The 27,714-nt window shown below is 46.7% G+C and overlaps 1 protein-coding gene across 2 annotated transcripts in view; it reads left to right on the top strand.

Annotated features, from left to right (window-relative positions):
• The window catches only part of ALMS1 (ALMS1 centrosome and basal body associated protein), a 417,466-nt gene that overhangs the window by 276,221 nt on the left and 113,531 nt on the right, over positions 1-27,714 (top strand). For both annotated transcript variants that reach the window (XM_069632315.1, XM_069632316.1), the window contains one exon: positions 17,885-18,124. In XM_069632315.1, coding sequence (XP_069488416.1) covers positions 17,885-18,124 — 240 coding nt within the window. The remainder of the gene's footprint in view (positions 1-17,884; positions 18,125-27,714) is intronic.

Raw genomic sequence — 27,714 nt, forward strand, 5'->3', positions numbered from 1 at the left:
CCCTTGCACTTCTCCCCGCCCCCACCTCCCCTGCACTTGCGCGACCTCAATGTCACTTGGCCTAGTAAGATTGTTGTCTGTGTCTTCGTCTGTTCCACCCCCTCGCATCGTCATGCCTTGAAACACATGTGTATGGACACGTTATAAATGCCATATCATATCCATGTGGTAAGTATCCTCATCTTTTCATCCGGATCGAGTATTACTGCTATTAGCACCCCAGGTTTTGAATCCAGAAACCTAGGGTGCTGACAGCAATGTATTTTGTTTGAATGAACGGGCTGTACCGGCGTCCCATTCATTCAAACAAAATACTTACCTAAGATAGTTGCCAAGGATCTTGAATGCTGTGCTCTATACGGAGCCCCGCTTACATTGCCATGGCGGCCAGGAGGGACACAGAGCAGCAGGGGTGTTAGGACAGTTATTCTGAAGTCCAACTAAGGTCTTAGTAAAACCATACAACTGATAACAGTACAAACCTCCACTCTTAGTATATGGCTGTACCACCTGAGTATATGGTAGCGTAGACAGAGCATCCAGGCTTATCTTAGGAGGGAGAGAAGGCTGTAAGAAAGTACAAAGAGCCTGTAGTATTCCAATGGTTCAACAGAGACACTTACAACCAGATGTATTATCAAATTTAAAGGTTTATTATAAATACAACTAGGCCAAGTTAAGTCTTCGGGTAAGTACTTTGTCATAGAGTCATAAACACATTATAAAAACACATCGCAATGCTTTAAAGTACGCAGACCAAAGCATAGACCCTGTTCAGAATACTAACAGTAATTCTAGGGAAGTCTAGGGAAGTCGGACACCCCTATTCAGGGGGGGTAAAACCATAAGTTACTTTCTGATTACTTTCAGTACTACAAGGGTAGTAGACCCTAGTAGTTGTGTAGTGACACTCCGTTAAGAAATCCCTTTGTAAATCCACCTACAAGTATACTTTTCTGAATAGTGGAACACTCATTCAAGGAACAGTAGAAACCTATAACCACATTCAGGATAACACACAGTTATACTAGGCAAGTAAGACCTTTTGGTGTAATATACGATTACAAATGCTTTTCAGATCAGTGGAAAACAGACTAAAGTAAGCAATAACTTTCTAACTTATTTTAGGATGGCACACAGCTATTCAAGGTAAGTAAAACCCATATACTTTTTAAATGAGTTACCAGCAACTTAAGGTAGGTATAAAGACTGTTTTAGTTTCTGTACAAAACAGACCAGTGAAAGCAAAACCCAATGGTACACTTTAAGAATGACTCAGTGTTATTCCAGGTAGGTAGAACCCAAGGGAGAGTTGGTTTAGACAGGCTATTCAGCAGGTCAGGGGAAACAAGACCCAGTTGGTGAACTTGCACGCTAATTTTCTGAAAGAAATAGTTAAGTGAAGCCAACAGCAGTACTTTTGGGAAATGGACATAACAAATTCACAGGTGAGTAAAACAACCTTACATATACTTTTTAGAGTGGCAGAACGCATTAGTTAGGTAAGAACTTTTGTAACTGCTCACTCTCAGAGAGGCAGTTACCAACCAAATCTTTTACAAGTCAAGTAAGTAACTTTTAAACACTTGCAATTTTCAAGCCAGAATCCTTTTCTTATCCAGTCCTTCCCTATTCTAGTACATGGGTTCTCTCAGAGGCAGAAGAGGGACCCTAGTGGTCAGTGGTCTAGGTGCCAGCTGTAGGCAGGGTGAGATAGGGTTCAGTTGCAGGCAAAGTCAGAGTTCCTGAGGAAGTCTATTCAAACAAGTATTTCACTTTAAATTTAGATAGGGTCCAGGGATTTCAAAGAAACACCCTAGGAGGATTCCAGCCGTGGGCCTGGGTGAACTGGATGAGAGGACTTCCCATCACAGAAAACACCCACAAAGGTTTTACAGCAATCACACAGGCTTAATGTTAGTAAATACCCCAGCCAACACAGTACCTCAGCACAGAAAAAGAGTTGCAGCAGGAACACTTCAGTATCTGCAGCCAAAAACCGGGTCAATCGATTACTTTGTCACGAAGATGGAAGACAGGACTTTGGAAGGGATTTTGCAGCAGGGATCAACGCAGAAGGCTCCAGGCACGAGTTTCTTTGCGACTGAAAATGGCTCTGGTTTTGGCGCCCTTTTCAGGAGCAAGAAGAAGACTAAATATTGCAGGTTGTATTCTCATTGCTCGCAAGGTCTGGTGAGGAGACTTAACAGACTCAATTCACGTCTTTGGAGATCCAGCAGGATGCCACCAAAGTTTCAGCTCGATTCGAAAGACCATGCACCGCACAATAGCTCGAGGTCCGAGGGTATTGGGGTATTGCAGCCCTGCAAGGTCACAGCATGACGTGGAATGGCTCAACATGCAAGTCCGCTTGAGTCTAGAGGATCTCACAAGGCTCTTGGTCGAGGTTGTCGTTTCTGGAGTCCCCAGGTCGCTTGGAAGGAAGGGCTAGAGCAGGCACTAGTTACACAGCAGGCTCTCTGGTCGCTAGAAATCGTCTAAGCCACTTTTTCTTTATCGTCCTCTTCGGATTCAGCTCCAATGGTTGACTTTTCAGCAGCTTCCAGGTTATGAGTTTTTATCAGAAATTACAGCACAACTTCTGCATTCTCTCCCTGCATTTAACAGCAAAGGGGGTCTGGCTGTCCAATCTGGACAGCCAGCCCGCTCCCACTATGAGTTGTTTCCTTTCAGGCAAGGTGGGAGACAAAGGGCTGCAGAGTTGTGGACTCCTCCCTCGCTTCCTGCCTTTACAGACACCCTGTGGAGCCTGGGCAGGGAATCTGAAGGATTCGCAAGAAGACGAAACAGCCACTGAAGTCGTTGCCACCTAAAATGGTAGGGGAAACATCAAGCACACAAGAAAGAGCAAAAAAAAGAACCCACCATTTTAGAAAAATGGGGGCCCTTCTGTGCATTACTGAGGCTGAATTAACAGCCTGCGAGTGATAAAGACTAAAGGCCTCGTTACAAGTCTGGTGGTAAGCCTGCCGCTGCTGCCACCAGGTTGGCACCGGTCTTGCAATATTTACCGGCTCCTGGCTTGCCGGAATCACCTCAAATGGGAATGGGGATGATGGAAGCACCGGTACCCTTAATACCGGTGCTGGTGCTTCCCTGAAGGTCTGCCGGCGGGTGCCATTCCGCCCGCCAGGTCTGCCCTGGCGGGCGGGACGGTACCCAACTGTACACTCATAGTGTGCCAGTCCGGTAACAACTTACCACTGTTACCAATCCAAAACACTTGTAATGAGGCCCTAAAAGTCATAATGGCCACCAGGCAGTCATGTAAAACTCACAATTGTAACAAAATGTTACCAGGTAAGTAAGAAAGGGGATACATTGTATTCCCCCAGCACACCACGTTAGGTGGGGTGTGCTGGCTCACTTACACAAAATGTAAAGGGGGATGACATTCCCTCTTTACTACTTGGGAACTGTAGTTCACCCAAGTACAGGAAAGAGAAATTAACATGGGAGCCCAAACGGGCAAACCAGCCTAAGCCCAGAAGTTGTAGGGAACTATAACTTACCCATACACTATGCAGAGGCATAAAAAGGCCACCCATAAAAAGATTTAAAGACTAGGTGAGAGGGGGAAAAAGATTCCTCTTCACCTAGGCACAAGATAAAATAGTTACCTAGTCCAAGTAAAAGTTCTGGGGTTGACACCGGTCAGGAAGATTTATCATTGATATGAAAATCTTACCTAACAGTGGGTAAGTGGGGCTGGGGTTGGGATGAGACTGGAGACACAAGAGGAAGGGAGGGGAGTGGAGAGCAGGGGTGAAGCTGGTGTAAGGCAACACAATGGCATCACACAAGCTAACCTCTCCCAAAAAAACTAAGCGTCCATTCCATTGGGTGGTGTGGGTGGTAGTACCTATGGAAGTCGCCTATATGAGTGGCCTAACTGGTCCTTCCATGTCAGGTGGTCTCGCCTGAGACTTCCCCAAAAACTATCTATTACATTGTTGCAGGGTCGCAAAACTACAATTAGCCATTGCCCATTACACCACCCCAGGATTTAGGTTCCCTGATGGGCTGGAGCTGGTCCCACCAGGCAGTGACTCTGCTCTGTTCCCAGAGCTCTGTATACCTTCTCAAGGTAACAAAGACTGTGTGTCCCATCCCACTTGTTGCCACTGGTATGGCCACCTAGCCTGAGAGAGTGCCTGCAGATTGCAATGTTTGGTGGGCAACACATGTATCAGTTCTTGTCTCCTTCACTGGGAACAGCTTCTCTTCCCACCATGAGTAAAGGGCTCTTGTCCTGCTTGGTTTAGTCACATGGGTGAGGACCGCAAAACTGTGCTATTTGTTCTGCAATTAGCAAGGATTTATTCTTTTATTTTGCAGTTGGCTCCTTGCTCCTGGAGTGAGGGATGTCCCACCCGCCCTTGTCCTTGGCTGCAAGCACTAGGCCTTTCCTTCGTGCTGCGTAATATGCATCTCTTCATTCCTTATTCTGAGGCCTGTGGCTTTGTGCAATTTCACTACAGTCATTCTATGGTTTCTCTACATATGTGTGTATACATATTGTATTGCTTTCTCTCAAGGTTATTAGTATTCGGCTCTTCCAGGGTCCTTCTATATCCCTGAAGTTCCATATGGTCAGTTGCAATTAGCAGCTGCAAGCTTGTTTTCTATGACTCTTGCTTTTCTTGCGTTTTTGCATTTTGGCTAATGTAGGTGGGAAAAAGCTTCTGACAGTATACACATGTATCTGTCCTCTATCTACAGAGCTGTGTATGCATGTTCTTCATATGAGCAAATGCATGTCTGTGTAACTTTTTGCCGTGATGCGAGTTTGCTTTGTGGGCAACGTTACTACGTTGTGGTGTCACTAATGACGTCAGCAAGACTGGATATTTATCATTAGTCAACCTGGTCTAGTGATGTGGCACCTGTGTCTACGAAGACGTCAGCTGGATAGGGTTTGAACGGTTGTCTAAGAGAATATCTGCTCACATATGTAGAATGTACTGGCCCTTCTGGCGGCTGGCCAAACAGCGACTGGCATCTCTTGTTTCTCATTCTTCGGGCTGTCATGCGAATGGGGGACAGGAGGGCCATTCCAGGGACCCTCTGTTCAGTCCCCCCCCCCCCCCCTGGTTGACCTGTCGACCACATCTCCAAATCTATTCACCATGGCTCTCGGGAGCCAGATCTCTGTTACTCCTCCAAGATGTCCATAGTAGTTTGCATGGTCATCCAACCTCCATGTCATATAACAGCATTCACCCTACGGGATGCGCCACACCCATTTTGCCCAATATTTCTTGTAGTTGTTGGGATTGTTGAATACTATCATTTCAGTCGGGAATAGTGGACACTCTTTTATTTGCGTCCGTATTGTATTTCAAGCTTCCACTATCCTGTCTTCTTCATCATTATTATCCACTAATACTTTCCTCCCTACGGTCTTTTCTGTCGTTTTTCTGCATTGTGTGATGCATATCCTGATCACACACAGTGTCAGTAATACTAGTATTAGTGCTGCTAGTAGTACCTTTAGTCCATTCTCCATCCGTGTCAGAATCCATGAGAATATGTATGACGGCCACCTTTCATCTTTTCCTGCAACTTTTGCATTTTGGCATGCATCTTCGATAGTCTGGTAAGTGCTTCAGTAAGTGTTCCATTTGCTTCATTGTTTGTTGGTACAAATGTGTAGCAATAAGACCCGATCTTGGTGCAAACTCCTCCTTCCATTGCTGTGAGAAGATCCAGAACGTATATGTTCTGCAGTGGCATCAACCTTACTGCTCGGAGCTCTTCTTTTATGGCATTGAAGCCGTTGACAGTTGAGTTTGTTTGCATCAGCTCCCACCTCATAACCTGACCCATTTTGCGTTTGTGTATGTCTGTACTGCCGGTATTACTGATGTGAATAACATCTCTATCCTGCTGAACAACCGGTGTTCAGGTGGTATGTCGTCCAGAGAAGCTTCCGATGCTGACGACATGTAGTTCTGCCTTTTCACCCTAGTCAATTCCACTGACCTATTCTTTCTTCTGGCATCGTCCATTTTAGGTAAGTTGTCCGTTTTTATGTCATTCTTTGGAACCCCTAGCGCTGGCGTGTTGATGTGCACCAACGAGCAAACTCCTCCCCAGTTGACTGGCAGTATCTCGTATGCCCAGTAATGATCCATCAATACGGCTGTTCCAACTTTCATTCCTAGAGCCTTTATTGTATGCTTGCAGTCTTTGTTTTCTCCAACTTTTACTACTCCATCGTTCTGGAAACATAATGGAGCTTTCTTCAGTGGTGTTATGGGCATTGGTCCAGCTTCATTTACCACCCAGGTCAGTAACTTCGCACTTGCGTCCAAAATCCTTTAGGCATTTGTCATGTTCTTCCTGTACTGTGTTCACTGGAACTGTTGGGAGCGTGCTTCCCACTACACCTTCTTTTCATCCTTCAGCTGTGTATACTTGGCTGTACACAAGCATCTGTGGTTGTTCCCAGCATCCTGGTTCTCCTATTCCCGTGGGTCCCTTCTTAGGACATAGAAATTCCTTTAGTGTTATCCTTTTTGTCGGCCGTCAGCTATGTATTGTATCGCCTGATCTTTTTTTCAGTAATTGTCCATGTCAAGTGTTTTTATATAGCTATCTTCATAGGGGGATGTTATTTTGGACATACATCTCAATGTTGGCATTCTCCCTTGGAACCGCACTCAGGTAGTACACATCAACAGGTACATAATGCACTGCGCTCTTGCTGCTGGTATTTTAGTTGCCATAAACGTTCAGGGGGCACTCATGGCATAGTGGATAAGAGAGCAATCATAGCAGCTCTCCCCAGTTTTTTGTTTACCTACTTTAGTGATGGGCTTGTACCACATGTTATTGGATACTCGAGCAGTATCGGTGAGATAAAGATCAACCCCTGCCATATCTTTATCAGCACTACGTCTACCTCTTCTTACTGATCCAGCAGTGCTTACCTCTGAAACTGGGGTTGTGTTAGGAGTTACAGCTTTATACTCTATACCAAAGGACATTCACCGAAAAATAAGAGCAAAGATGCCAAACGAATAGAAGACACAAGACACAATTAGCAGCCTTTACTAATGGTACCCATTACTTACTCCTCTTCGGAATCTTGAGCAGCTTTGAAGATGTTTATTGACCGCCTGCAATGTGCCAGAAATGCTTTGTTTGTTATTAATTCAAGCTCCACAAACGTGATGTTGTATCATTGCAAGGAAGAATAGTCGTTCCCAGAAAGTGTGTATTCTAGGGTCACAAAGTACTGCAAGCACTGAAGGATTTCCTCTATTCAGTTGTGGGTATGCTTGGGACAAGTAGGGCAGGAAAACATGGGAAAATACACTAGGATGGCGCCTTCGAGTACTTTTGGATCTCCTTACAAAGTGGACAAATTTACCTTGGAAGGTCGCGGGATGAGGGTCATAGGGAAGCATCGGACAATGCAGTAATTGCAACTTTTCGATGAATGCTTTCAGTTTGTGGAAAGAAAAATAATAAACAGTGTGCCCTCCCTGTGGATGTGTGGGATTTCCTTTCCCTATATCTCTAGCTCTGGAGCGTGTATTTGTAGGCGTGCCTCTGCTTGACTTTGATGTTCCTGGATGGTCTCCTTGTTCTTCTGCTTGTAGAACGTTTGACCTTTCGATGTCGGTGCTAGGAGAGGCAGCTGCTTGACAGGGCTTGATGTCACCAAGGTAATTCCAGGGCTTCTTATCTTGCAGTTTCCATTATTTGTTCTACAATGTGGGGCCCGTAAGCGTGGTTTGAATCACTTGCCGGTAAAATTGTGCAATAAGGACGGTGTCCCCTTGGTAAAGTTATAGAGCTCTCAAAAGGTCTTTGTTTGCTTCTGGGTTGTTGTTTTCTTCTTTTGCTTCGGGCCTCTCCCATTGGCCCTGCAGTTGTCAAGAAATAAGAGGTACTAGCCTTCAAGGAAGCAGTGTACTCATACTTTTCCTGTCCCAATACATCAGACATTTTTTCTGCATCTAATAACGCCCTAGTAGCAGGAGTCAGGGGAAGTCGCATGCACCGCCCGGTTGCCACCACATGTGTGGTTAAATGGTGGTCGGACCCAGGTTTGTTGCACAATGCGGATAAGGCCAAAGGCAAACAATGTAACTAGCTTTTGTTCAATGTTTACTTTATTTTAGCAATGCCTTCTTTGAGCAGCCTATTGAGGCGCTCACACCCCATTTGCTTGCGGGTGTTAGCGACAAGAAAATTTGTGTTGTATCCCTACCAAGGTTGTGATATTATGAAACAGCTCATTGGCGAAGTGAGGACCGTTGTCAGACCACAAGACCTCACACATGCCCCATTGTGGGAAAATATCCCAAACCAGGAATTTTGCTCATCTAATCGCTTCAGGATGGGAACAGGGACCAGCTTCGATCCATCGGGGAAATGAACACACAACCACTATCATGTAGCGGTAGCCCTCACATAATTGGAGCATGTCCACATAGTCCACATGAAGGTGGTGGAATGGACCAGTTGGGCGAGGTATGGCTCCTGTCACTTACGTGTGGCCCGATGCAAATTGTTTACACACAATGCAATTAGTAATACATTCTGTCACTTGTTACGCCACATTAGGACAGAACCAGTCTTCTGCAACATGAGCAGCACGTACATCCTTCCCCATATGGGTAGGATGATGTAACTGTCTTAATGCAGTGTGCAATAATGACAATAGCATTACTACCTTCGCTGTGTTGTTTTGTCGCCATAGGGTGTCTAGCGACACTGAGCATCCTCTTTTTACCCACAATTCCTTCTCATCTTACGGTGCCGCTCCCTGCAATTCCATAACTTGGGTCAATGGTAGTGTATTATATCCTTCTTTTAATACCATTGTTCGTACATAGTTACGCGCTGGAGACGAAGCGTCCATTTCTAAAATGTCTTCAAAATAAGCAGCACGTTTTGCTTCTGCGTCTGCTACCTCGCTGCCCCTAGAGACGGGATCCTCTCCCCTCGTGTGGGCCTGGCACTTCACCACTGCCATGCGCAGTGCGTTCTGCACTGGTGACCCATCAGCACGTCTAAAGCCCTACCTCAGCCAATGTGACAGTCCAGAATGCAGTGTGGATGTGATGTAGGCTGAATCTGAACACACTGTCACTTCTTTGCTATGTTCCAGTGCCATAAAGTACGTCTCCCCCCTAAGGTACGTTCTCCTGTACTTTTGGGATGTTGTTGTGGTTTTCTATGTTGGTGGCGCAGTCGTGCACGTAGTCGTCATCCTCTATGGGTTCGGCGACGAATGTCGCCAGATTGTCAAGTCAGCACCTCACTATTTTGAGAGCTTGTTTTGACTGTAGCACCTCATACTCGAAGCTCTCTGTGTTGTCAATATACTTTTGGGCCTCTCCAGTATTGTGAAGAGAGCATTCTCCACAAAATGAGTGGTGCTGCATCCCATGGTAATACTCGCTGACTTCTCCACTGCGAATGCGGCTGAGCCAGTGCCTGCTCGAAATGGCGGTGGTGCTTATAGCATCATCGCCATCCTCTAGGGCCCCTCTCTGTAGTGTATCTTCACCCAGTATGTAATGCTAATGTCAAACATTACTTCATGATCTGAGCGGTTGTCTTTGAACAGTTGTTTGTCAGTTACAACGCTGGCTGAACAAATAGGATGCACTGGCCTCCGCATTGTAATTCATGCAGCGGTCACCCGCAAACAGGCTACTCACTGTATAAACTGTATATTTGACCATTCTGCCATTCCGTGTATTACTTCTGGGTCATGTTCTTATTCTTGATGTAAATATGTCTATACAGTGTAATTTGTACCTATCTATGTAACACTTATCTGTAACTACCTTTTCCAAACATGCGCCCTGATGCCCGTGGGCAGGGTGCGCAATACAAATAAGCAAATACAGTAGTTTATCTGTAACCGTCTGTTACCGTGATCACGGACCTCCATGCTCGTCTGGTGTCATCCATCCCATGTTCTGTTATTCTATCCTCGCCCACTATTACTGCCTCTAATTCTAGTTGTATTACCTTCCCCTCTTTTTCTTCTAGTGGTAACTCTGGTCTAAATGTGTACTCCTTTAGCAGGCAAAAGAAAACAGGGTTTCCACAGCGAGCTACCTATTGATGTCGCACTACAGGTTGGAGATTTAACCTCACATTGAGTGAATATAAGCAATCATCTTTTTACGCATATATCAAAAGAAGAAAAAGGTTGGAGTTACAAAAATATATCAGATTTGATTCCATAACACATAATAAAAATTGGACACCATAGGTCACATTTTTAAAAAACATATAACAATATAAAACAAAATTTGACACAGAGCAATTGCTGGTTCTATAGCACTAATATGCTTATTCCTGTTTAGGTGTATCAATAATGTGCACCAGAGCTAAAGTGATGTTAGTAGCTTGTGGGTGACTTAAAACAATACAACACATATTTAATTTCAGAAGAGGTCCCCATTTTTGTTGTGTCAAAACAAAATTGACCTCTGGTGCACATTATTGATACACCTTATGTTCTGCAGTCCTCTCCCAAAGAGCCCCTAACAAAAAAAGAGGACACCCTATACCTTGCTCTTTGAGTATTTTTCTCTTTCATTCTCCTTTAGAAGGCGCCACAGTTTTCCCTGTATTCTGGGAAGCCATGCTATTATTACTACAGCTCCATACCGAAATAGTTCTTCATCCGTTCGCACCCCCCTGTCACCATGCTTCCGCAATAAGCTTTCCCTCACATTTAGGAGATGAATCCCAGGTGTGGAACACACTATAGCTTTGTCAGTGAATGAGATGGTCCTATTAAGTTTACTCATGATATCTCTCCCCATTATGTTTACTGGGATCTGTCGGGAATACAATAAGGGTAGAGCGAGGTCATGTTCCTCTATAGAAATTGTAAGATCGTCTGTGAAAAGAACTAATTACGTCGCCCATGGATATACATGTGCATTGCCTGACATTATATACCTCCCCTCCTGGATTCAGGATCTAGTTGCCCCTGTGTCTACAAGAAAGGAGAAAGTCTTGTCACCTATCGTCACCCCTATACGTGGTTCCTCCACCGGGCTGGGTGTAATCTATAGGATGGTACACCTCGGGTCTGTCTGTGGGCTGTCCAATTGAGGGTATGATGACATTCCGTTCCCTACAAATGGGTTGTCCCCCACCACGGTACTCCCTCCTACTTTTTCCGAATGGGAGTCATTCCCATGGGGTCTGTGCTCATCTGTGTTCCATTGTCTTGTATGAGTACAGTGGCAGCGCATTATTCTGCATCTGTGGTGCATGCAGTACCTGTGGGTATGATGGCGCTGGCGATGCATTTTTGGTGTCTGCGTCATGGGTTGGTATGAATGTGTGTATGTGTCCGATGTCTGTCCTTGTGTTTGGTCCTAAGCATAGTACTCAGTCTGTTCCCCCGATATGTTGACCGGTATTGTATCCCCCCATTTGCTGAATCCCCCCTCTGCTCCTACACACTCGGAGATGTTGTCATGTCTCGCTGGCGCCGCGGCTCCCTTTGGCGGCGCTGGAGAAGGCGGACTTTGTCCTTGTTTCCATCTCCCAGCATGGCTCCTGTTACTACGGGTAGCGTTGCAGTGTTCCCGTCTTCGGTCAGACATCCTCTGACGTCACCGCGCTGTTCCAAGGATCCCGGATATGGTGCTGCAGAACCACAGCTCAGCGCGTCGCTTCTCTCCTCAGACGCTCCGTAAGTTCGCAGCTAGGGTGCATGTTACCTACATCCTTGTCCTTAAACTTACCTTTTCTCTTTACCTACCTATCTACATATCTACAGACTTGTGTCCGTCTCCAGCCTCCCTCTCCCGACCTCCGAGACTCCTCAAGACTCCTCCTCCATCCAACCCGCTCGGTACTGCTCTTTTCTCACTTCTATCTGTTTTCTCCGTGATAATATTTCAGCTCATACCCTGTTTGTTTAAATTAGAATACAGAAGCAGACAGAGTCCTGCAATTAGAATCCTTCCCACGTTGAAGATCGACGTACCGAGGACGATTGGATCCATCTCCGTTCCGGCAGGGTTTTCTCCCCCAGGAGGGTTTCCCTGGGATCCCTTACACCACCACTTGTTTCCTAATCAGGAGAGGGGAGGTGTCAGGGTCCCTAGGGGGCTCCCCAACTGCCTCGTTGATTGCTGCACCAGCAGGTTAGTGTTTGAAATCCTTACAGCAAGCGACGCCTGTAAAAAAGAAAGATAAATTTCTGATCATGACAACGCTGCAAGCAGCGTTAGACCAGGTGCAGCAATCTATCAAGGCGGGTACCGTTACTACGGTTCTATCTGGTAAGGATAGAGAGACCCGTAAAACTACCATGTCCAATGATGGAGGAATCAGGGTTGGAGAGTGGGAACCAGCACCCGCTGCCCCGACCGTTGTTCCCTTTGCGGTTGGGGTCTGGCGTTTCCCGAACGTACTTGCCGTCTAAGAGGAGCAATAGGGCATTCTTGTACTGTATGAGAGGAAGAGCCGCAGTACATACATAGCCCTTGGTTTTTCCTGCGAGCCCGTTCCTCTGGAGTAAGAGGTCCCCGAGTAATTCCCACTTGCATAGGTTCATCTGAATTAGTGGTTTTAGGAACTGAAACTATGTCTGGCCCAAAGTGGTGACTTCTCCCTTTCTTCCTTTCCGCTTGTCGTTCTTGTAGCCGATAGTCTAACTGCATGGTGAGGGAGACCAATTCCGCAAGAGTATTGGGCCTAGAGATCCGCGCGAGTTCGTCTTTTAACTCTTCATGAAGCCCCCTTCTGAACAAAGTTATCAGAGCGTCATCGGCCCAAGAGGTGCCGGCCGCCATCTGTTTGAATCGAGTGATGTATTCTAGAATACCTAAGGATCCTTGCTTGATATCTAGCAATTTCTCCTGAGTGGAGACATGGTACTCTTTTCTTGAAAACATAGCCTTCAGGCTGGCAGTAAAAGCGGGCACTGAATCAAGAATGGCGTTATTAGAAGTTACAATAGGGGTGGCCCAAGCTAGAGCAGGTCCTGTTAGATGGGTAATCATGTATCCTACCCTATCTCTATCTGTGGGAAAAAAAGATGTTTTAAAAGCAAATTGCACTGTGCAAGCGTCCAGAAATTCCCTTAGTGATTGAGGATTTCCGTCATATTTCCCTCCTGGTAATGGACCCGGAGGGATTTCCGAACTTGTGGGAGGCTTCACTGACATTTGCTGTTTCAGATAAGCGTTCTCATGTTTCAAGGCTTGTACCTCATGGGACAAACCTTGTACCACAGTCGTTAATTGCTGCACCTGGTCTAACGCTGCTTGCAGCGTTGTCATGATCAGAAATTTATCTTTCTTTTTTACAGGCGTCGCTTGCTGTAAGGATTTCAAACACTAACCTGCTGGTGCAGCAATCAACGAGGCAGTTGGGGAGCCCCCTAGGGACCCTGACACCTCCCCTCTCCTGATTAGGAAACAAGTGGTGGTGTAAGGGATCCCAGGGAAACCCTCCTGGGGGAGAAAACCCTGCCGGAACGGAGATGGATCCAATCGTCCTCGGTACGTCGATCTTCAACGTGGGAAGGATTCTAATTGCAGGACTCTGTCTGCTTCTGTATTCTAATTTAAACAAACAGGGTATGAGCTGAAATATTATCACGGAGAAAACAGATAGAAGTGAGAAAAGAGCAGTACCGAGCGGGTTGGATGGAGGAGGAGTCTTGAGGAGTCTCGGAGGTCGGGAGAGGGAGGCTGGAGACGGACACAAGTCTGTAGATATGTAGATAGGTAGGTAAAGAGAAAAGCTAAGTTTAAGGACAAGGATGTAGGTAACATGCACACTAGCTGCGAACTTACGGAGCGTCTGAGGAGAGAAGCGACGCGCTGAGCTGTGGTTCTGCAGCACCATATCCGGGATCCTTGGAACAGCGCGGTGACGTCAGAGGACGTCTGACCGAAGACGGGAACACTGCAACGCTACCCGTAGTAACAGGAGCCATGCTGGGAGAAGGAAACAAGGACAAAGTCCGCCTTCTCCAGCGCCGCCAAAGGGAGCCGCGGCGCCAGCGAGACATGACAGTTACTGTTTTAAGGTCGAAGGGCTCGCTAGCCTTTGAATTGCAACTTCCTCCATCTTGGTCCCGGATTCACCCAGTATTTCATGTGTCCCAACTCAAGCTCCATGTTCCAGATCGATTCGGTCGTTCTACGGACTGTCCTCCACCTGTGTCAACTGAAGATGGTCCCGAATTCGAAGTCTCCGGTGTTTGTGATTCTCGTTATCATCATGGTCGACTTCAATATCTGATCCACTGGAAGGGGTATACTATAGCGGACCGTTCGTGGGAACCTGCCTCTGCTGTCCACGCTCCTTTGCTTGTTCGCCGCTTTCATAGGTTGCACCCCGACAAACCCGGTGGGGGGACCCTTGGAGGGGGGCATACTGTCATGTCTCGCTGGCGCCGCGGCTCCCTTTGGCGGCGCTGGAGAAGGCGGACTTTGTCCTTGTTTCCTTCTCCCAGCATGGCTCCTGTTACTACGGGTAGCGTTGCAGTGTTCCCGTCTTCGGTCAGACGTCCTCTGACGTCACCGCGCTGTTCCAAGGATCCCGGATATGGTGCTGCAGAACCACAGCTCAGCGCGTCGCTTCTCTCCTCAGACGCTCCGTAAGTTCGCAGCTAGGGTGCATGTTACCTACATCCTTGTCCTTAAACTTACCTTTTCTCTTTACCTACCTATCTACATATCTACAGACTTGTGTCCGTCTCCAGCCTCCCTCTCCCGACCTCCGAGACTCCTCAAGACTCCTCCTCCATCCAACCCGCTCGGTACTGCTCTTTTCTCACTTCTATCTGTTTTCTCCGTGATAATATTTCAGCTCATACCCTGTTTGTTTAAATTAGAATACAGAAGCAGACAGAGTCCTGCAATTAGAATCCTTCCCACGTTGAAGATCGACGTACCGAGGACGATTGGATCCATCTCCGTTCCGGCAGGGTTTTCTCCCCCAGGAGGGTTTCCCTGGGATCCCTTACACCACCACTTGTTTCCTAATCAGGAGAGGGGAGGTGTCAGGGTCCCTAGGGGGCTCCCCAACTGCCTCGTTGATTGCTGCACCAGCAGGTTAGTGTTTGAAATCCTTACAGATGTGCCCTATTTGTCCGCATACCCAACAAGTGGGTGGTTCCCTCATTTGCCTGGGGAACCCCCCTGGGAAAACATCTGGGCCCTGTTGTATTAGGTGCCCAAACCCGTGGTCCCCCTTTTCCCCTGAACCCATGATGTACGTCCCCCGCCCCATGAAGCCTCTTCGTGCAGGCGGCGGTGCATACTGCATTTGTGGAGCTTTTTGTCCTCCTGTACTTGTTAAGACTGCCCCTTTCATGGCATATTTGGACCGTTTTTTTCTCCACTCATTTTGCCTCCTCATGCTTCCTTTCCTCGCTCTTTTATCTTGCGTTTTCTTCCATTAGCCTGCAATAGTGTACAATAGTGAGTTGGATTTCTGACCATGGTTTTGCTTCTATCCCCACTAATCTTTTGTGTTGCTTTTGCTCCTGCTCTCGCGATCTTTGACATAGTATATGATAGAATAATCCCACGGTCTTGTCCCACAGTTCTCACGTTTCAAGTCTCCATTTCTCTTGAATAGTTTGAATATACTGTAAGGGGTCTTCGTCCTGCGCCATTTTGTATGCCATGATTGCGCTAATGTCTGAGGTGTTGGGATACTGCACCCGTAGAGCTTGCCATATAGCCACTCAGCAGTTGTTCAACAGCAAACCATCGGGCACCGTATTCTGGGCGGTTACTCTTGGGTAACCAGTCCTTTTCCATTCGTCATAGGCAACCTCCCAGAGAATCGCAGACAGTAATGCCACCCACAGCTAACGTCTGACCTGCCGTCAGTCTTTCCATCTCATATATCCATTTCCCCATTCCTGCAGTCAACGAAGGCAGCTTACACCTCAAGTTGTCTTTGTATATCTGTTGCCATGGTATGTATTGAGGTCGCCCTTCTCCAGTAAGGGGAATTGTGTCAGTCCAATCTACCCTCCATACCAGCACCAATTAAGCACATTTATAAAGATGTGATAGATGATAAATAATTAACCAAATGTTTTTTTCACTAGACCAGACACCTCCCTAACGCTATCCTAGACGCCTATCCACACTGTCAACTGTAATTGAGCAGAGGTTCCTCAAACTGCAGGGGCGGTGTACTCTCTGTGCTCCATGTTCACTGTGTGTCACACATCCAGCACCAGCCTCTGACACTGGTCATTAGTCTGCGTTAGTCAGCAGGTTGCCCCTTCCAAAAGTTTCCAACCCCCCCACTCTGTTTCTCTAAAACCACACTGCAGCTTTCGTTAACTTGAAATGTGAGTGCTTGCGGCACATGGAATCAGGTACAAATGAGGGACCACTTAAGAACAAGAGAAAAAGGAGTTGGTGCAGTAATTACTTCTGTGTCCTTTAAAGTCTTAAAGGCAGCTCAACCATTTATTCCATGTCTATGGCAAGACTGGAAGCTGTATTCAGTCACTAATTGCAAGTTCTTGGGAAAATCAGTAGTTGTAAGTTCTTGAGATGTAAACCGGTCAGCTATATGTGTTCTACGCCTAGGGCAAGACTAAGTGAGGAATGTAATCATTGGTTGCAATTCCATAAAAGCCAGAGAAAGAATAGGGTTTGCCAAGTCTCTTGAAGACTTATAGACCATACCAACTCTTTTTTCCGAGTCTATTGTAAGACTGTGAGAGGGACTAATTCATTGTGGGTTTCAGGGCTATGAAAGAGTAAGACAGTTACTTGGGTACAGTTTATGAGCAACTAAGGTAAGATTCTATATTGTGTTACAAGCACCTGAAGGATTGGAAGAAAAGATAAATGCTTTGTTATTTGCTGGGACCAAAAGTCATGTATCCCTGCACAGGATTATGCAAAACTGTGAAGGAGATCTTGAATCAGTTGTCCACACTGGAGAACAAAAGTCAAACTCCCGTAGAAGCGAAAGGCCGGAAACAAGAGAATACGTGTTATGCTGCACAGTGGAAGATGTGGAACCGCTTCACAGCGAAGCCACAACGAGACCTCCAGAGGTGAGAGTCACCACTTGGATCCCAAGTACACAGACAGAAGAGCTTCAACAAGGCTGTTTTACATTGCACATGATAAATATTATTTTTGCTTTCCTTCATTGCATGAAACACATTTGTATTTTGACAAGGAATCATCAAGAGTGGAAAGTATGGCACTATCGCTGGAGAAAAATAAAGAATTCACATTTAAGCGTTTTTGATATAGCTTTTTTTTATAGATTCAAATGTGTACACCCTTCTCCACGTAAGATGCTTTTTGTGTATATATATATATATATATATATATATATATATATATATATATATATATATATATATATATATATATATATATATATATATATATATATATATATATATATATATATGATAAGTATGAAAAGTGTCAAGACTCTGAAGTGGAGCCTGTCGGTTTGCAACTTAGGCGGGCAACACTAATTGGTCAGAGATAGGCTGGCTGTGAGGCGTGTTAACTTTAAATGACTGGAGGTTCCTAGCCTGAGTAGTGTTCGCATACAAAGTATGTGAATCTATAAAAGATTCCAATGTTGGAGTACTACACTCGCAGGTCAGTAACACACTATTTTCTGTCGTTCATCCCTCCTTTATATTATGACAGGTATAAAGGTTATTACTCGCCATGTCTCCTTGTGATATAAGTGTTGAAGGCAACCAGGAAAGGCTCTAAACTGTTGTACCTATTTGTCTTGCCTTTTGTAAAATATCCATATAAAATATGTTTTAAGGTCACATTATGTCTATAAAGTCTGTGTCTGTCTTTATAAGGATTTCTGTTATTTTGCCTCCTTTCAGGAGACCTGGAGATTGTGATGGGTGGCACAAAGAAGAATACCAGAGACGTTGGCATGACGTTCCCCTCTCCGAACCCCCACAGAGAAATCCCTACCCGGGACTTTGCCTGCACCAATGGTATTCTCAGCCCGCTAAAAGACGGCATCGTGTCTGATCCGGAGGGCAACGGGGATCAAAAGAAATGGCCAAATGGTATTTTGACAGATCGACTGTCAAGGAGAAGTAGAGTACAAGGAGCAGGTTAGCCCCCCCTACCATCAGCATCTGGCAACAGAATAAATAGCTTTATCTCCATTTGTTATGTTTTATGTCTTACTAAAGTGGAGGACGAGTTTAAACTCCACACCTACGTTTGTTTCTTAAACACAGACAAATATACATATGGTTATTGTATCTGCTCCTACATTTTGCTCTATTTAATATATCTAGAAAGGGGAGTTACCTGTCACTTTTACATTTCATCACCTCCACTATTGCACCTACCACGGCACCCTGGAAATCTGTGAAGTCCATCCTCGTCTCACTTTTTAGTTTACTAAAACCCTCATCATCACTCTGGTCCCCTGTAGGCTGGATGTCAGCTCTAGTCTCCTTGTGGACCGTGCGCCCCTTATCCTTTTCTTCTCTCTACAACTTATTGCATTTTTCTACGCATACCCTCTACAACACCCATGATTCACACTGAAAAATTGCTCCATTTTCAGTTTTTTTAATTCTATGCAGATGCTTCTTCCACCAACCCCACACACAAACCTGCTAATTCAGTAATATCTCATACTCTATGCTCCCACACCGTGCTCTGCCAACTCTTCCCCATCCATCCTTTGCTGTCTCCTACTGGTACAGCTCTGAGCAACCCTCCAGACCATCACTTTTCAGCCATTACAGAAGGGAAAGACATATGCAAATCAGGCTTGTCCCACCCAAAAGTGGGGGCAGTCCAGCCCGAACTGCTAGGTCACATCCCTTCTGCACGAGACGACAAGCATCCCCAGACATGTTTCAGGCTTGTTGGGCGTCATCAGTGAGGAGTTGCTTTGGTCTCTAGGCAAAGGCAAATTGTGACCCTACATAGCGCGGCAACCAGTTCATGGTCTGGAGGGCAAAAATGGAATGTGGGTCAATTAGCCTGGGAAAGAGGAAAAGTGGGAAATATCAGGGAGATGAACAATGTACAGACTTAACTCAAAACATCCAAAAAACAAGGGTGGTCCTAGGAGTCTCTCTGCCAGACATTAGTCCTGGTTGCGAGAGCTTTACCCAGATTCTTTAGCTCACTTGGCCTGCAGATGGGGATTGGGCCCCTTTACTATTGTTTTTTGGGAATCAGCCATTTTAAGGCTAATGATTGACCAGCTGATAGTTGACTTCACCTATACAAATTAGCACGTCTTTCTGGATAAGCTTTTAGGATATTTACTCGGAGTGCCCTAATGAGATATGCTATACAGGATTCTAAAGAGTTAACCTTATCCGTCCACATTTACATCTTGTTAAAGATTGCTTCAGAATTGGAATCCACTTAATTTCCTAGGCTGTTTCTATTTCATCTACTTTTGGACTGATCGAATTAAAGATTGACTTTACAATATTACTTGATGTGGGACTCATCTAACAAATACACTGATCTTTTTAATAACAATCTTCAGGATATGCGCATTGGACTTAACTTCCATTTTCAATGTTCAGATTAAGAAAGAGGCTGTTGCAATAGTCCATCCTAGAGAGAACCAGGGCTCTGGAGACAGTGTGCTTCTGGGGGAAGTTGAGAAAAGGAAGAATACCTCTGCGGAGGTGCAGCTGGTTGTGCGCATTTTTGGCAAGGTCCGTGATGTGAGGGGAGAAGGAGAGAGTGGATTTGAAGATGACACCAAGGTTTTTTGCCTCGCCGGAAGGCTAAGGTAGAGGGCCCAAGGAGGGGGTGGCCAGAGTGAGAGGAAAAGCAGAAGCATGGATCCCAATGAGCAGGATCTCCATCTTACTGGCATTAAGGCAATGATCGTTGGAGGTACACCAATCATGGATCGCGGCTAGACAGTCTGGAATGAGCGAGGGAGATGAGGTGGCTGAGGGAAACCTGAAAGAGATCTGAGTGTCATCTGCATACACTTAAAGTTAGAGGAGAAGGTGGAGATTAAGTAGGCCCAAGGGGCCAGATAGACATTGAGAGCCAGGGTGAGAGGATAGAACCCTGGGGGACACCACAGGCGGAGAGAGAGGTGGTGGCGAGAAAGGACCCAAGTTGGACCTGAGAGGGTTGGTTATGGAGGAAGGAGCTCAGCCACACCAGGTCCTGGTCAGTGATGCCCAGGTGCTCAGAGAGTCGATTGATGAGGTGGCGTGAATGACTGTGTCGAAAGCAGAGGAAAGGTCAAGGAGGATGAGGACAGAGAGAGAGCAGGAATCCAGATCTAGTGAGCAGATCTTCACGGGTGTTCAGGAGAGCAGTTTCCGTGCATCTGGCTGCTCTGAAGTCAGACTGATGGCCATGGAGACAACCAACAGAATCAGTGTAGAGAGTAAGCTTGAAGATGGGCAGCTTTTCCAGGAGATTGTCCAGGAAAGGAGTGATAGAAATTGGGCGCTAATTTGTCAGACAGGTAGGATCAGCAGAAGGCTTTTTAAGGAGGGGATGCAAAAGTGTGCTTGCGGAGAGAGTGGGAATATCCAATGGCGAAAGAGTGATTTCAGAAATCGGCCAAGGCTAGAGCAAGGGTGGAAATGTGCTTTGATAGTTCTGGAAGAGCAGGGGAGCCCCTGTTTGGACGACACTTTCATAGATCAGACTTGTCTAGAAACATCATCAGGTGTTGCAGAGAAGGATGAAAAGGTTAGAGGAGAGGCAGAGGCGACCGGAGGGGGCCTGAGAGAGGTAGAGGTAGAGGAAGAGGAAAGTGAGGACAGGACGTCGTGAGTATTAGTGGTGAAATGCGAAACCAACGCCGCGCATAAGGGCTGGGGGAACAGGAGAGTTGGAGACTGCAGTAGGATTGGCCAGCTCCTTGCAGATTTTCAAGAGTTTGACAGTGTTGCTAGATGCCGCAGAGACGCAGGCATGGATATGTACCCTCTTCTTGGAGAGGACAGAGAATCTGTATTGCATTTGGAGCAGGCGGCAGGCCAGTTTGTGAGATGATGCACCCATATTCGTCCACTTCCTCTAAGCCACAGTGCACTTGCGTTTCAGGGCGGCGAGGTAAAAGTCATACCAAAAGTTGCACTTGAAGGTAGGTTTCGGGTGGATTCTCATTGCAAGGGTAAGGCTGTCCAGAGTGTTGGAGTTAGAAAGATGCAGGTTACGGTTGTGTCAGAGTGTGAGTCAGCTGTAGGAGTAGGTGGGGCACAGAAAGTAGACGCAAAGCTTTCCACTGACACTCGCTTCATGGGCCAAATGACCGAAGAAGGAAGGTTACAGTGCTGGGGTAGGCTTTGTCTGCGGGACAAGAAGTTTCAGGTGGGAGGAAAGCAGAAAGTGGTCAGTCCAAGAGAGAGGAGTGGTGAGAGGGTAAGAGAAAGGGATGCCTGAGGAGATGAGAACATCCAAGGTGTGTCCGACAGAGTGTGTTGGACCAGAGGGTTGAATGGAAAGGCAGAGACAGTCGCAAAGGTTGCAGAAGAGCCCAGCGCAGGGATTAGAGACATCCAGTTGGATGTTGAGGTTTCTGAGGAGGGGAAGTTGAGAGGTGGAGAGGAGGAGAGAAGAGAAGAGAAGAGTTGAGCCCATTCTGAGAGGAAGAGGGTGACCTGGCCAGGTGGCCTGTAGATGGTAGCCGCAGTCAGAAAGAGGCCAGGAGAGATAGTCTGCAGACTAGACATTCAAAGGATGAGTAGGCCTGCGTAGGAATGACAGAAACAGGGACCCACTCCAGAAAGATCAGGGCCACGTGTCTCGTGAGAGGGAGGGCATCCAGGTCAAGGTCTTTGAGGAGGTGGCAGATGTCGGAGGAGTGTTTGACAGCATAGCAAGAGTTTAGAGTAGCAACACGGAGCAGGCTGCCACATTTGAAAGACTTCCGGGGAGGGGCACAGGAGTGTGATACACCCAGTGGCAGTGGTTGCGGGGCCAGAGGGTCGGCAGAGGCAGTAGTCGGAGTTGGCATAGAGGCCAGAGACCAGGACAAGGAGGAGGCGAAGAAGCCGGAGAGGAGTAGCAGGAGAAGGAAGAAAGTTGATGTTGCGGGAAACACCTATCGAAAAGGAGGAGATTGGGCTGTGAGCCCTGGACCAAGACGGTCCCATTTAGATATATATTGATGATGGTTTTCGAGGAACGGGTGGAGGCCAAGAGGACCTCCTACCGGGTGCCACCATTAATGGGAGAGGAGGAGAGCGAACAGAGGGGTCCATAGGTCTGGAGAGGGAACGACAAAGAGGATGTCGGTGAGAGTATGTCTGGAGGAAGCGCTGATGTGTGCATCAGCGATAGGGAGGCCTGGGTTGGAGACTTCTTTCTTCTAGGCTTAGTGAGAGGGATAGGATAGGAGATGGAGTAGCAGTTTGAGGAGATGGGAGAAATGGAGAGCACCATAGAGGATGCAAGGAGAGTGTGAGGTAGAGGGGGCGAGGGAGGGGAGCACAACTCTGCACCGTGCAACGCAGGATGTGCAGGTAGGGGGGAGATCACACCGTAGGGGACACACAAGACGAAGAAGCAGGCAGGAGACACACCACAGTACCAACAGTAACCACAAGAAAGGAGACCTAGAGAGTGGGAGAGAGCCTAGTGGACCAACAGAGACACAGTAACCAGCAGTACCCACAGAGTGGAGTATGGACATAGAGGTGGAGAACAGACCTAGAGAGCACAGCAGTTAATCATGAGGTGGCACAGCAGCCTCAGGACAAAGCAGAGACTCCCCAACACAAGTCAGGATAACCGCAGAACTCTAAAAGCAGCACAAAATGGAGGATGCACAGATGTAGCGAGCACACCTAGATTCTAACTTACCACAGAGCACTAAAAGCAGCGCACAAATAGGAGATGCACAGATGTAGCTAGCACACCCAGATTCTAACTTACCACAGAGCACTCAAAGCAGCACAACATGGTGGATGCACAAATGTAACCAGGACACTTAGATTTGAACTTACCAGAGAACACTCAAAGCAGCACAAAATGGGTGACACCTAGATTTGAGAGCACATCAGAGTGGGTCAAACATTGTGAAATGAGCAGTGGGACGAAAGTAAGGCAGTGTTGCACAGATAAACGTGTAGCTTACCTCTGGGTGTGAGGAAAACATTGCAGCAAGGTGGTAATCGGTGTGGTGGGTGCCGCGGGCCCTCACAGTCCTTCCTGGCCCGGACAGAGCCAGACAGGAAGGGACATGGCCCTTAATAGGAACACTTTAAAATTCTGATCCCTATCTATATGCAAAATTTAGTTTGGCTCAAAGTTTCACGAAGCAGCAGAACAGCAAAGGTTCCTGTGGATACTCTGTCTCTAGGTAAGGATATTAGAAGAATAACTGAACGGTGGAGACCCTGGTAAAGGACTTGCAAAAGGGACACAAGTTGGCATCTTGGGTCAGAGGTGAGAGTGGACAACCTGGACACCTCTATGAGCACTCCAACGCTCTGGAGCAACTTCTTGGATCAATGCAAGCAATACCTTTTCTCCCCACAGTACCTTAGGTTAGAAGAAATGTTTGTGCCTGGATTCTCCTCTGGATAGCAGCCCTGGATCCGGACTCCGGATTCCTTGGTCTGGTGACGAAAGGCTGGACTTTGATCAGGATTTCTCAACAGCAGTCTCAAGGGAGGACCTCTGGCACAGATTTCTTCAGCTTCTCTGGTCAGTCTGCAGTTTTGGTGCCTTTTCTGCAACACCAACAAAAGACATGATTCGCCAGGTCAATCTTCTTCAATTCCCAGAGACCTGCACTCTGGTGAGGGAATGTGGATGAGTCGAATTGTGTCTCTGGAGGTTCACCTGGAGTTCAGCAAAGACTTGGGCGGGTTCGGCCTTGGCACGACAATGCACTACAAATGGGTCAGAGGTCTCCTGGTATTGACGGTTTGCAGCTCTGGAACATCAAAGCATCTCGGGAGATGGCTCAGATTGTAGTTCGTCTCAGGGCTGCCACCAGCCAAAGGGAATGAGGCGTCCTCTTCGGAGCTCTTTGGTCACATAGAAAACTGGGTCAGGACAGCAGTAGTCTGGTCATCTTCTTCGGTTACTTTAGTTTCCAGTGGTCGACTTGCCTTTCACCTCAGGAACTTTACCTTTTATTCAGTTTCAGGACACACTCTTTTGCAATCTCTCTCAGCAGTTTGCAGAAAGGGGCTTGTGTCTGTCCAATCAGGACAGCCAGACCCCCACTGGAAACTGGTTCCATTCAGGCACTCAGGCAGACAAAGGGCAGGGCAGTGGAAAACTCCTCCCCCCACTTCCTGCCTCTCCAGACACACTTGAGCGTAGTTGTGAACACCCAAGGGTTCCTGCCAAAGGCAAAACACACACACAAACTTCCCCCTCCCAGAATGGCAGAAGAAGGGATAACAAAGAAGAACCATGCTAGAAATGGTGAAAAAAGAAAGAAGCCATCAAGTTAGTACTTAGGTGACCCTGTTGTGCACAACCGGGACTGTGTAAAAAATAGCACAATAGTTTGTAGAACACGTCCACTGCCACCAGCCACAATTAGAAGGTTGTCATTATGACTAAAAAGTCACAGTAGCAGAGAGAAGGGGGATAGTAGGTAGCCCCTTGGCACTCCACATAAGGTGGTGTGTGCCAATCTCTGAGTATAAAGTTAAGGAGGGATACAAAGTGTCCATCTATCCTTAAGAACAGTACTCCTCTCTCACATTCCATGCTTACAAACTCCTAATCTCCTCCATTTTCTCCCACCTCTTCTACTGCTCCTCTCTCCTCTTTGGACTCCCTGTCTCCCACCTAACTCCCCTAGAACCCATCTACCACTCCTCTATCCGTACTCTGTCTCCTCGGCCCTCGAGACTCTATTTCTTCCTCTCTCTCGCTCAACTTGACTGGCTTCCCTTCCTCTCACAACTGAAATTTCAATTCCTCTGTCTTGTCTACAAATTTCTCCATGAACTGGCGCCCCCCTACCTTTCCTCCCTCCTCTCATTTTACTCCCCCCGCCTGCTCTCTCCGCTCAGCAAACCTCTACCCTCCTCACTGTACCCCCAGCCCCATTTGCCTCCCCACGCTTCTGCTCTTTCCAACTCTTGGCCCCCCTACACTGTAACTCCCTCCCGCTCTCCATCCGCTCCACCACTACCTACTCATCCATCCGCCACTCCCTAAAAGCCCATCTTCTTCACTCCCCCCCGACTTCCCTTCCCTACCCCTACCCTCATACCCTTGCCCCCATCCCTTCCCCCCCATCCTCTCTCCTTCCCCTCCGACCTTAAATTGGTAACAAATACTACTTAAGGGCAATGAGGACACCAGATCACTCCCTCTTCCCCTACCACTCCCTCCACTCCCTCCTCCTCCCCCAAATCCTACACCGTAACTCCCTTCACCTACCCCCTCCTCCACCCTCCCCCCGCCCTCTCCCCCCTTGTAAATAGTTCTACTTATTGTTCTAATAACCTGTTCATGTTTGTAAATATGCTTCTCTTACTTTTGTACCTGTTATATTGTAAAGCGCTTTGTCTTAAAGCGCTATATAAATTCAATAAACATACACATACTAAAGTAAGGATAATGAAAGCATCTCAAAGGGAACCCAAAGGTTTCCCAGCAACACTGCTCATAAGGAGCTGTGTGCTGCAAAAGTAAAATACAGATGCCTTAAAAGAGATATGGAGGAAAGTAGACTCCATAGTTAAGGTAAAATACAGAGAATACAGTTTCAAAAGACAGAGCCCATAAAATGAATGAGTGGAAAGAGACTCCACTCATTCAGGATATAAAGAAAAAGGTCCAGCAAAAAGTTCTGGGGGTCTCACTAGGGGAGGGGATGAAGCATCAAAATTATAAATTGCCTTAACAACTGCTTATATTGGACTCCTTCCTGCTGATGGCTAGAGTGTATGCGAGCCCATAGAGGGAGTTCTCGGGGGCAGTAATTGGCTGTGTGCCGAATTAGTGCTGGGAGATACATAAGAAGAGTTTTACAAAGGGTCTCGCTCCCTGAGGCATACCAGTCTTGCCTTGGCTGGAGTAGAGCAGAGAAAGTGACTCCCTCGAATGTAGTGAATGAATAAATAAGTCGCTGGGATGCAGTATTGGTGAGTTAAATTAAAGGTGAGGTTGTAAAATAACTAAGGCTCCCAGTTTTACTTGTTTCACGCAAAATTAAGGTTTCTTGCTCAGGTCGGAAGGTTGTTCCTCGTACCTTTCAGTGCACTGTCTGCAGAAAGTAGCACAACAGAGAGGCTTTAATGATGAATTTCTTTCTATTTAAAGATGGTTAAATGGCTTCAGAGATGTTTTGGATTGCGGTTTGATCTGCAAAAACCTAGCTCTACATGCATACCATTACAGGCATTCAAACAGTACATTTTTTCATTTTAATATCTGTGGAAAAAGAGTGACTTTACAAAAGGTCTGGGCGCCCCTCTACTGACAAGGAATTTGCCTTAAATAGTCTGTACGATGGCATTTCTTCCACTCAGTTCAGCACTTGGCTCGCTGCACCCTTCACAGAGGAGAAATATTCATTTGCATATCAGTCTGGTCCCAGCCTCAAGGGCAGTCCAGGACCGAAATGCTAGGCAACTGCCCTCCAAATAAGAGTACCACCTGCAACCACAGTCATGTGTTTCAGCTTTGTTGCATCTCATCAGTGAGGCTCAGCTTCACGTCACTGAGGAAGCCCAAAAAGTCAGAAACTAGTGTCTGGGGTTGCTTAATTGAAGAACAAACTATGTAAGGGAATACATGACAAATCCAGTGTCATGGACGTAATGCTTCAGACATTGTCATGTCCTCGCAAGGCGGGAGTCGCTGGCTCAACAGACCTCCTCACCCTCACAGTCCTGTCTATAGCAGCTCTAAACCTTGCTTCTGTTGTGGCCCCTTAGGGGTTAGGGAAAACTGAACAATCTAACTAGCCCCAATTAACCCTGCCAACTCATGTCTTCTTTCCCTCTTGGTGCCAAAACTCTAGTCTTTACGTTTGTTCAATGTCTTTCGACAGGACTCGCTATTCTCTTTAGATTAATTATAACCGCTGCGTGTGGCCAGTCTATACTCACAACCCTCCTCTTTGGATACTGGCAGTAGCATCTTTGCAACTGCTGCTTGGTAGGTTTCCTCACGTGCATGCCCATATGAGTAGCAGAATGCAGTTCTCTGAAATGCCATAAATTGGAACGTCAAGGTCCCAGCACCAAATCTCCAAGCAAGGCTTCAGTTTCCTGTGGAAATCCTTTAATTCAGCCATGACCTAACATGACACTAAGATTGATGCAAAGTGGGGCCATGTCATCCTCCATAATATGCGCTCTTTATTCGTCCTCTTCCTCACCCGCTCAGGCCGGGGTATTTAGTTATAATGGTTCTTCAATATAGAGGACATCGTCTGCCTTAGGAAATGGGATAAACATGACTTGTCTGTAATTCTGTGTTGCAAAGCACTGTGTTGATGGTGATTTCACTAGCCCCTCCTTTTCCACCGCCCATGCCCATTCTTTTTCAGTTTGTTATACAGTGGTATGAGCCTAGGCCCAGGCGGGTGGAGGACAACCATAAAAGCCCACCCCTCCGCCATAACACACACAAGACCTCAACACAATGCCTCAAGTGTAGGACAAAGCCATGACTAGGCCAACTAGAACACAGAAGCCTACAAATTCTGCTGGTTCGAACTCCTGCAGCCTCAACATCGGATACGTGTTGATGTCGCCTCTGA

Source organism: Ambystoma mexicanum, chromosome 6q (genome assembly GCF_040938575.1).
Source record: "Ambystoma mexicanum isolate Mex_15411 chromosome 6q, UKY_AmexF1_1, whole genome shotgun sequence".
NCBI lineage: Eukaryota > Metazoa > Chordata > Amphibia > Caudata > Ambystomatidae > Ambystoma > Ambystoma mexicanum.